Source organism: Urocampus carinirostris, chromosome 6 (genome assembly GCF_059441175.1).
Source record: "Urocampus carinirostris isolate Australia breed hairy pipefish chromosome 6, RoL_Ucar_1.0, whole genome shotgun sequence".
NCBI classification, from domain to species: domain Eukaryota; kingdom Metazoa; phylum Chordata; class Actinopteri; order Syngnathiformes; family Syngnathidae; genus Urocampus; species Urocampus carinirostris.
The window spans coordinates 7441718-7453186 of NC_142354.1; the positions used below are offsets into that span (position 1 = coordinate 7441718).

The 11469-nt window shown below is 41.4% G+C and overlaps 1 protein-coding gene across 1 annotated transcript; it reads left to right on the top strand.

Moving 5' to 3' along the window:
• Window positions 1-2666: 2666 nt before the first annotated feature.
• ghrh (growth hormone releasing hormone) lies at window positions 2667-5690 on the top strand. The gene is made up of 5 exons (XM_088337088.1): window positions 2667-2932; window positions 4064-4156; window positions 5278-5382; window positions 5474-5578; window positions 5651-5690. Exons 1-4 carry the CDS (start codon window positions 2853-2855, stop codon window positions 5571-5573), a joined length of 378 nt encoding a protein of 125 aa, XP_088193214.1. The 5' UTR covers window positions 2667-2852; the 3' UTR covers window positions 5574-5578; window positions 5651-5690.
• The last annotated feature ends 5779 nt before the right edge of the window (window positions 5691-11469 follow it).

Sequence of the window (11469 nt, forward strand, 5' to 3'; positions counted from 1 at the left end):
TGAAAAGGAATAGGAAGGAGCATAAGCTTCGACTTCCTTAATAATTGTGTCTTATAGCTTGATCTCCTGTGCATGTACATACAACAAAGACCGCACGAAAGTACATATTTAGATAGATAGATACTTTATTCATCCCTGTATTGAAATTCACACTTCCAGCAGTACCCTTTTGTTGTTTATTAACAGATTAACAGGATGGCCTCGGGGTGCTGTGTTGTAGTTTAGCCACAGCGAAGTGGATGACGTCACACGCTAGGCCAAAATTTGGACGTCCCTGCAGCAGATGGAAGTCTTTGTGCCCAGGGTTACACCACCTCGTGTTCACGTAGATAGCGAGTCCGCCTCCTCTCCTCATCCCGCAGGCTTTTTTGTCTCCGTCCCTAACAGCGCTGAAGCCGGGTAGCACCGGATATCTCCGGGTAGCTCCACGTTAGCGTCCAGGATGCTAGACGTGAGCCACGTTTCCGCAAAATACAGCAAACTGCACTACCTGTACGCTTTGATGTTTTTTCACCAGCACAGCCAGTTCGTCGGTCTTATTTGGTAGAGAGTTCACATTTACCATGATTACGAACGGTACCGAAGGCTTATAACGCCGCTAGCCGCTTAGCCTTCACCTTAGCTCCGGCTCTGCAGCCACGAAAGGGCCCCCTCATCATGCCGGCACAAGAATTTTTCAGGGCAATGAGTTGATTCATCGAATAAACACATTTTTGTGCGTTAAAACCCGTAACCATAGTATAGAAAGTCATCCAAAGTGTAGTTGTTGAACGGGACGAAAAACACAGAAGATAGAAGCAGACACTAAAGACAAAAAATCACAAAAAGAGCTAAATAACACGGAACTGCTGGAAAGGCTGCCGCTCGCAGGGACGCCTATGATGTATTTACATAGGTTATGCGGATGCACAGTCACTTTATCATCATCATCATATCTATTTTCACTGTCATCATCATCATTGCTGTCTCCATGCATTTTCAGCATACTTAATACGCTTATGGTGACAACTGACTGGTTTGTGGTGTGTTCTTCATCATACAAGTATCTTTGGTCCTGCTGCTAGAGGGGGTCTGCCCCCAAGCAGCAAAACCGCCTATTGCGATGTGTCCTGATTCGTGCATTAAAAAGACAAGACATGGGAGCTTGAGCCCGATGCCTCCACCATCAAGCTCCCACTTGTCTGCCCTAACTACGATTTTGTAGTACATGAATGTTTTGTGTTTTATGAAAGGTTATCTCTACGTGATTGTACCTCCATTTAGTTTTTGTTTAGTTTTCACCATCATCACTAACATATTTACGCACACGATTGTTTTATTTATACATATAGACCAATATCGTAACAAATTTTCATAACATAATGGTGACAGCATCGAATAACAATAACAATGTTCAGAAATAACAATAAGAGTAGTCATAAAATTGATGATGATTATACAGTAATAATAAACAATAACAACAACGACAATATTAATAGTCATGATAATAGTTATAATAATAACAGGCTTAATTATTAGTTTGACCCATCTACAGTATTGACTGAATAAGGTTTCTGCTCCAACATTATTTGGATACAGATAATACTAATGATATTATTATTATTATTATTATTAACAACAACAATAGTCACAAAAGAGTTATAATACTAATCATCATACTTAACAATACCAGATTAAGTATTAGTTTTACCTGCCTTTTACCTCTATAATGCAACTCATCACAAAATATAATTCAAAGACCAATAATAATGATAATAAGAACAATAGTGACAATAAAAGTTAATAACAGTTATGATAATAATATTTCCAATAATATTGATAACAATAACAAAGTTAGTTATTGGCTTAAACCATCCATTTGCAATATAATGGTTTTAATCTCTAAATATCGTTCATAAATGTATTGAACCAAATACACTCATCTTACATATAAATATCACTTCCTATATACTTGTCAAGACCAGAACGGAGAGAGGACCCACTTGCGTTATGTTTCTCTCAGTTTTATTGGAAGAAATAAAAAGGGTTGCACCCACGATCCGGTGATCGATGGGCGCGGGAAGCAGGTCCCTCTGAACACGGAAGTGGGACTTCCGTGGCGAGCGATGGCGGCGTCTGGAACGAAAAAACCGGGGTCGGAAACGAGTCAAAAGCCAGGAGAGGGGAGTGGACGTGATCAGGATCGAAAAACAGGTTGAAGTCGAGGAACAGACGGGAGCAAAAAACAGGTGGGAGTCAGGGTCGAGATAGGCTTGCCTAGCGTTAACTGAGGTTCATAGATGGACTGACAAAAGGGAACAGATAGGATGGTATTAAATAGGAACAGGGAACCAATCAGAGTCCGGGGCAGTTGGCGCCAAAGGAGCGAGCAGTAGCTGAGGTTGGGAGCTCGTTCGCTAATTAACATAGGGTTGTATCCCCCGCCTTACAGTGATTTCACTTTATGAACTTCACCTCAGAATCTTGTATCACGGTGCTCTACTGTGTTTAAATTTGTATGTATTGATCTTGTATTTCTCAGGATCACTTTTGATTGGTGCAGCAAAGAAGTGGGCGTTGTCTAGGCCATTGTGGGAGTGACCAGAGAGGTGGACTATAAAGGGAGCTTGGACAGAACCCCCCCAAAAAATTCCTCAGTTTGTGAGATGAAGACGGTAGAGAGGAAATAAGAAAGGAAGAGCAGAAAAATAAATAGATGTCATACAGTATATTGTTTCTTCCTTTGTACTGCTGCTCCTGCACATTTCAAGACTCATAGAAGAAAAGTGCCATATTTTTTTTCTCCCAATTGAATTTCCTCGTTTTGTCGTTCCCCCTTCGTGGTCCGTTTTTTCCCCGGAACAAGTTCGAGGATGAAGAAATCTTTTTTCTTTTTCCTTTTCTGCATGCTGCTGTCTTTCTCCGAAGCTTCCCCACTCTACCCTTCTTTCAGGTACGGTTACTCTTACTCAGGTAAGAACATGAAATCTCTGATCAATATGTACTGCCCTTAACCTCATAATTATATATTTGTTTGTATTCATTTTTTCACAAGAGATGCACGCTAGCCGATTTTTCCAACCCACAATGATAAAATCCTGCTTCTGGTGACGGATACTAGAAGACTTTTGCTTTTTCAATCAGACGAATTCATATTTGCTTTGTGTGCCATTAATAACTGCTGAATTCGAGGAAAAACATTGAATGGAGGAAAGTATTTGAAAAGCCAAGAAGAAAATGTGGAGGAAAAGGGTCAGAAAAAAGAAAAATTAATCGATTAAAAAACAAGGGGAGAGGGGAACAAAAATTGAAAAAACAAGGGTAAAAAGGGACAAAATGAGTCAAAATAAAAGGGAAATAATTGGAAAAAGAGGAAAAGGAAAGAAAAGGAAGAAAATCAAAAAAGGCAAAAAGAAGAAAAAAATTGAAAAAGGGAAGCAGAAAGGAAAAAATACCAAGTAAAAAGACACGAAAAACTGAAGGCAAGAAAAAAGAAGAAAACAAAAAGAAAAGGAGAAAAAAGGGCAGGTGGAAAAAGGGTACAAATGAAAAGGCAATGAAAAAGGAGTCCAAAAAGTAAGGAAAGAAATTGGAAAAATTAGAACAAAGCAAAAATGAAAGAAAAATGGAAAAGACACAAAAGTCAAAAACGACAAAAACATGAGAAAAAAATGGCAAAAAGGAGGACAGAAGTTTAAAAGGAGGTAATGATAGGAAAATAGAGAAAAGAAGAAAAAGAATGAACACAAATGGACATGGAAAATCTTTGAACAGGAGATTAACAGAAAAAAGAAAGGAAAAAATGAAAACAGGAAGAAAAATTAAAAACGGGAAGAAAAAAATATTTAAAAGAGGAGACAAGAGTGGCAGAATAAAAGAAAAATATGAAACTAGTGGGGGAAAGGCAAAATAAAATAAAGAAAAAAAAAGCCTTGTATTCTTTTATTGTACGCTTCTTACTCTCTAGCAATAAAACCCGGTACACATTTATAAAAGGGAACGAGTGAGTCGTGGGGGCCCGGCAGGGTCCCGGTGGGGGACCCTGATGAGTCTCACCTTTCTGACTTAGACATTGTTTTTGAAGGTTCGGGCAGAGGGACACGTCCATCCTGCTAACATCTTCTCTGGAGAATCCGCGACAGGCCCAAGAATCTGCCCAAGAAAGAAAAGATTTACGGTGAGTCATTCCATTTCACTATTTCACGTTTCATTTTCAACCGATTCAATTCCTGCTCAATTGAACCACAGTATATCCTTCTCTGAGTCAGGGGTCTCAGACTCAATTGACTGGCAAAAAAAGAAAAAGCAGAAGAAAAAAACGAATGGAGAAAAAAAGAAAGAAACAATAGAAAACAGAAGAAAAAGAATAAAAAAGAAAAATAATTCAATCAGTTACGCCTAACCCCATTACAATGTTCTACACAGGGAGCAATCATTGAGTCAACTAACAGCGATGCAAGGGTGTGTCAGGTCCAGTCTCACAGACTATTATTACACTTTCCCCTGATCTAAAACCTACAGAAGAGCAAGGAAAAACTCAAAACCTCAGCATGAGGAGAACGAAGAAACCCCATATCCCTTCTAGGACCGTCAGGCCAAATGGGATCATCATAAGAGTGTTTTGTGCCTAGATTGAAACATTGAGGGTGCAGATGGAATCTCAGAGGGCAGAGCGTTCCACAGCACCAGGGCCCCAATGGAGAAGGCTCTCCAACCTCTGGATTTCTTCTTGGCTCTTGGCATCACTAGTACACAGGCATTTCCAGGGCAAAAGCTCCGAATAGGGAGAAAATAAATCAACAACAGGGAAGCATGGTGGGGCAGTGGTTAACGCGTATGCGGCACAGTTCTGACGTCATGAGATCGAACCTCCTGTGTGGAGTTTGCATGTTCTCCCTGTGCTTGCATGGGTTTCCTCCCACATTCCAAAAGCATGCATGTCAGGTCTATTGGCCTAACCAAATTGTCCCTAGTTGGAAATGAGCGTGTCTCCTTGTGCCCTGCGACTGGCTGGCAACCAGTTGCGGGTGTCCCCTGCCCACTGCCCGAAGACAGCTGGTATGGGCTCCAGCACCCTCGAGACCCTACTGAGGTTAAGCGGTGCAGATAATGAATGGATGAATAAATCTGCAATAAACAGAACCTTAAAATCCATTAAAAGGCCTTACTTTTCGACAGTTGATTTTGCCAACTGGGCCGGAATTTCGTCAGTTATACCTAAACCAATTCTAAGGTTCTATATCAGAAGGGATGGGGACTAATTTTCCTTTTCTCTCCATTCCATTTTGTGGTTTTCAGTCTAGGCCGTCACGCCGACGCCATCTTCACAAACAGTTACCGGAAAGTCTTGGGCCAAATCTCGGCCAGGAAGTTCCTCCAGACCATCATGGGAAAACGTCTGGAGTAGGTTTCGCCGAAAAATCCGAAAGAGGAAATGATTTTCTTTGCGGCCATTGTGGAAAGGCGGTGACTCACCGGGGATTTGTTCCCGCAGGGACCAGAGTTTCGTCAAGGGACGTTCCGATATTTATCGAGGAACTTACAGAGAAAACGTCACGTCCGTCCGGAGCGATCGGATACGGAGGAGCTCCTGAATTTGGTAAGACCGGGCTAAGGTGAAGGCTTGCGGGGAAAACTCCTTCTAAGGATGTTTTTTTTTTTGTTCCTTCAGACGGCAGAGAAAACAAAACGGCAAGGAAAACGTTTGCCGCTTATTTTCTTCAAATAAAGTTATTTGGAATTTTCAATGACTGTGTGGAATATCTCGAAGCACTCCCAACGCCACTGAGTTTTCCCCGCAGATCCATCAATGGACTGCATTTCTATTGCGCTTTTCCAGCCACTGAGTACCTCCAAAGCGCTTTACAATACACTTCACACTTTACCCATTCACACACACACACACACAGATAGAGGCCATCAGCCATGTAAGGCGCCTATCTGCTCACGAGGGCATTAGGGCGTCAGTGTCTTGCCCAAGGACCCTTTGACACATAACTCAAATGAGCTAGGAATCAAACCTGTAACTTCTCGGTTCCAGGATGAGCACTCTACAATGTACTTCGCACTTGACCCATTCGCACAAACCGGCAATAGCGGAGTCAGCCTACCTGCTTATCGCGGGCATTAAGGGTTGAGTGTCACGCCCAAGGATACTTTAAGATTTAACTTGGAATAGCTGGTGTCACAGACCAGGAACGGAGATGGAACCCAATAGCGTTAGTTTTACTCAGTTTTATTAAGAAGGAGAACAGGACTTGCATCCACGATTCGATAATCGTCGGTCACGGATAGCAGATAGCAGGAACGCGGAAGTGGCACTTCCGTGTTGAGCGAGGGTAGTCGTTGACAGCGAGGAAAACAGGTCGATGGCCAGGATGGAGGAGCAAAACAGAAACAGGTCCAGAAAAGAGGTCGGCAACAGGTATCAAGCAAGAAAACAGGGCAGGATAGTGTCGGAGAGTACAAAAGCTTGCCTAGCTGAGAGCATAGGTTCGCAGATGTTCTGACGGCTTCCTTTCGGAAGACAGAAGTTTAAAAGTAGTCCAACAGCCAATCAGGTCCCGTGGCTGTTGGCGCCAACGGGGCAGTCGAAGGTGCCCCGTAGCAGCAATCATGACAGCCGGGAATCAAACCTGCAACAGCTTTGGTCCCAAGACGATTGCTTTTCAATGTACTTCACACTTTACCCATCCACACACACACTAACACACCCATAGCAGAATTAGCCACGCATGGCGCCGACCTGCCTATCGGGGACATTACAGGTTTAGTGCCCAAAAAAGCCAGGAATCAACCAGCAACCACTCTAGTCCCAAGACAGCCCGCGGGCTGTACCCAGCTCATTGGATGATCTAATCCAGCCCCCGTCGAATGTCAAAAAAAGCAGAACCATCATAACCTATTGAATCTAAGTGTGTTTGAAGCCTATTTTTCAACACTTCCACTGAGGTTACCGATCGAATCTCAGGGGGCAGAACGTTCCACAGGACTGGGGCCCCAATGGAGAACGCTCTCCAACCTGCAGATTTCTTCTTGGCTCTTGGGAACACGAGTAGACCGCCTAAGGTCCCCCTTAACAATAAGTGTTTGGAAGTTAAAAAAAAAAGAGAAGAAGAAATCAGAAATGACTCATTTATGACACCGCAAAGGCGTTAAAGGATTTTATACGATTGACTCACTGACTGGGCTGTAATTCAAAGTCACGGCAGGCTGTTCCAAAAGCATAATATTTTGTCTAGGAAATTTTGATAACAGGACTCGTGGATTTGTTGATGACAAGGCGCTGTCTTGTGAGATCGTTGGGCGCAAACAATTCCTTGGCACGCCCATGGGAGGAGTCTTGTGGGCCAATGAGAGAAAGCTAAAGGACTTCAGAAGAAGGCTTCCCACACACACTCCAACTTCACTTCTTCAGCCGTCATCGATGGAGTACACTTAGTTCTTCTGTTAGGAAAAATAAACATCCGCCCCCGTGTGAAATGTCGGCTTTCCTGAACATTTTTCTCTCAAGAAATGAGCGTGCGTAATTGTTGGATGAATGTAGGTTGTGTTTGGTTAATCGAGTCAGATAACTAATTGGAACAATTTGGTACATTTTGATAGTTAATTCCCAACAGTGTGGACATTACATGGTTAAAATACCTGGAGTGTAGTTATTTCTAACCTCAAGGGTTAAGGAGCATTTCGTGGTTATGATGCATTTCCAATTTTATTGGCAGTATTTTGTGGAAGAAAGGTGCACCAGCAAATGTATGGCCATTTTTGGTTTTTTTAGTTCGTAAAATACGGTCATGAATAAAATATCCGAAATATGCAAAATTACAGATATCCCTGGGAAGAACATTTGAAGAAAAATGAAGAATTGTGAAAGCCCTCCAAGAAATCGTCCAATCAGGACGTGACCACTGTCGTCGGGTGTCGTCTCCCTCGAGGAAATTTGAACGAGACACTTTCCTCGATAAGTAGTACTTCTCTCAAGTACTTTTGTCTTCCCGTAGAGGAGAAGGAACTCGTTTCAAGGATTTTATCGTCGTCTGCACCTGCAATTAACAAATACTTAAGGGGACAGAGGAAAATAAAGCTATCGTCACACCGTGTGATTTTGTGCCAGAATGGGAGAAAAAAACGTTAATGATCCTAAATTGTAGTTTTCCAGGATCACACTGGAAACTCCCCATCAAAGAAAAAAGAGTAGAGTTATGGTTAAAGGGAGAAAATTAAAGGATTTTATACATTTGACTATAAAGGATTTTATACGATTGACTCAATTTAATGCAATAAAGATATTCACTTACTGGGCTTTAGTTCAATGTCAGGGCAGGCTGTTTGAAATGCATAATATTTTGTCTAGGAAATTTTGAAAACAGGACTCGTGGATTTGCTGACGACAAGGCGCTGTGTTGTGAGATCGTTGGGCGCAAACAGCGCCTTGGCATGCTCATGGGAGGAGCCGAGACGCCATCTTGCGGGGAGACGTGGGCCAATAAGAGAAAGCTAAGGGGCTTCAGAAGAAGGCTTCACACACAATCCAATGTCACTACTTCGGCCGTTTCCTGAGTACACTTAGTTTTTCTGTTAGGAAAAATAAACACCCGCCCCCGTGTGGAAATGTTGGCTTCCTGGTCATTTTTCTCTCGAGGAATGAGCGCGCATGAATTGTTGGGTGAATGTAGGTTGTGTTTGGTTAATGGAGTCAGATAACTAATTCGAACAATTTGGTAAACGGTACATTTTGATAATTAATTCCCAACAAAAGCGAAAAGATTGGACTGAGGCAATCATCGAATATGCTCATGTTTGCAGCGCACACTATATATTAGGTAAGAGAATTTATACATTTATGCTTCTTGCTATCGAGTCCATATAACGTATTATATCGGCAAAATATCTTATTTTCTTTTGTTTCGGCTAACTGTTAGCGTGCAGCCTGAATGCCAGTTTGTTGTTTTTGTTTAGGGGAAGCATTTCCTGATGGTAAATAGGCTACACGCTCGCACTTAGCTGAAGCTAAAAAAATAACAAAATACATTGCCGCTCTAACAAGTAGTATGGACTCGATAGCAGCATAAACGTTTGATTTCTAATTCCTGATATGAAGTGTGCGCTGCAAACCTGAGCATAATTGACGAGTGCCTCGGTCCAATCTTTTCACTTAAATGCAAGCAACCTGTAAAACGTCAATTTACGGTCACTCGAGTTTTTTTTCTCGTATTCTGGCACACAGACAACACACAACATAACAACAAGTATCAGCTACGACGGCTTTCTTTTCCTCTGACTTCTGACCAGCGCAGGTATTCTTTTGCCTCCAGTTTCAGGCAAGAAAATACATAAACTATCATATGAATATTAATTTATATAAAAAATAATAGGTGGAGAAATGTGTATTTCTTTTATATCGTGGAATCCCAAACTAGCAGTCCCCATCATGTTTGTTTGGCATCTTGCTGCTACACTGGTACTCCGGGGTAAAACGTTTCATATAAAGACTTTTAAAACAAAGAAAAAAAAGACTGTCAGGATGAATAGGCAAAAAATAATAATAATGACAACGTAGTGCTTAAAAACTGGCTAAGTGATAACAATCGAGGAATAGTGCGACATAAAAATAGTGCAATGAAAATAAGTGAAATCACATTTAGCAGCAACAAAAAACTCTAAATTAAGTCACAAATAGTCTTATAGTAATATACATACTGTATCAATTAATAACATTATAAATAAATATACATGTATGGGGAAAATGAAATGAGATTAACGAGATGCCAATTTACTCACCCTTCCTGATATCAGCATTATTCTTCCATGATGTGACTCCAATTGTAAACATTAAACAAAAAAAAATGTGTTATGATACAAAAAAAATGTGAGCACAACCTTTTGAAACTAAATTCATGTATACGTATATAAAGAAACAGCGTGTCCATATGACATAAGATAGTCTTATCTCATCAGCTGCATCGCTTATCCTCAGTAGGGTCGCGGGGGTGCTGGAGCCCATCCCAGCAGTCATTGGGCAGTGGGCAGGGGACATCCTGAACTGGGTGCCAGCCAATCGCAGGGCACACGGGGACAGACAACTCACTCGCTCATTCTCACCTAGGGACAATTTGGACCGGCTAATTCACCTGAAATGCATGTTTTTTTTGGAATGTGGGAGGAAACCGGAGTGCCCGGAGGAAACCCACGCAAGCACGAGGAGAACATACAAACTCCGCACAGGAAGTCTGGAGCTGGATTTGAACCCACGCAGGAGGTTCCCAAGACATGAACTGTGCTGCACATGCGCTAACCACTGCGCCGCCGTGCTGCCCGACATAAGATAGTAAAAACGAAAATGAGTTAAACTAAAAAGTCAAGCACCGGAAGTGATGCTCAAAGGGAGCACCACAGCGTCACCTGCCGGATGAGAACAACAATCTTGTTGTTTTTTCAGAGTTGCGCTTAAAATGGCCCCAAATTCTATTTGTCATGTCATATTTATTTGTGACGCCCTCTGTCACAAAAAGTCTCAAAGGGCTGTACAGAGCACAACAACAACAACAAAATAACATCATCTTCATAAAATATTTGTGTAGGAGCGGAAATATGTTAAGAAAAATATGGAAAATTAAATTTGTAACTCTGATTACATCGAATCCAAATGCCAAATATGATTATGTAAATGATAACAATATTGTAATGTAAAGTTCATACACAGGTAAACTAAATTGGAGCTAGATAGCTAGCTAAAACAGTAAAAAATATCATGCAAAAAATGTAAAAAGCTAGGTAAATAGCTTACTAAATAGCTAAAAATGTAACGAAAATAGCTAGCAAAAAAAAAACCTGCACAGCTAAAAATGTAACGAAAATAGCTAGCAAAAAAAATAACCCTGCACATGTTTTGCTCATTCGCTTTATGAAACCCAATGACTAGATTGAAGTTTTTCGTAGCACTAAGAGGCACTAAATATTACACACGGTCCCTTTAAAGACTAACACTGCTCCAAATGTGACACTAAATGCAAACTGAAACCCCCAAAAAGATAAAAGACAGTATTCAAATTTTTTTCAAATGTTTGACTGGCCTCAAATCGAGAAAGGAAATCAAGGATCGCAATGCGGATTCAAATTCACCAATATTGAATAGTAACAACGAAAAAATATTAATAAAGCCAATTTCTAGCATGAATACAAAAAAATATCAGATGGCAGATTATGTATATCTTCTATTCTTTTCACGACGTTGATTTCAATGACATGGGAGTAACCAGCCGGATTTTAGGGATGCTCAAATAGGAGATTTATTTTTGATGCACCTATTTATTCTTTGCCCTGTTAGGGGCCGGTCGCACAGACATTTGCGGCTGAATCACGGCCAGAAATTTCTGCCTGTGAGGCGGACGCTATTGGACGCTTTGAGATCGCCATACAGACGAGATTCAGCGGTGCTTAACACGCAGTCGGAAATTCGCGCGCGGGTGGCAGCGCGATCAAGTTTTGCGC

Bases quoted from the DNA above. Each gene is read 5' to 3' on its own strand.
- ghrh (XM_088337088.1), top strand. From the start codon at position 2,853: ATGAAGAAATCTTTTTTCTTTTTCCTTTTCTGCATGCTGCTGTCTTTC. The intron at 2,933-4,063 runs GTACGGTTACTC...TTGTTTTTGAAG, and splicing joins CCACTCTACCCTTCTTTCAG to GTTCGGGCAGAGGGACACGT. The intron at 5,383-5,473 runs GTAGGTTTCGCC...TTGTTCCCGCAG, and splicing joins ATCATGGGAAAACGTCTGGA to GGACCAGAGTTTCGTCAAGG.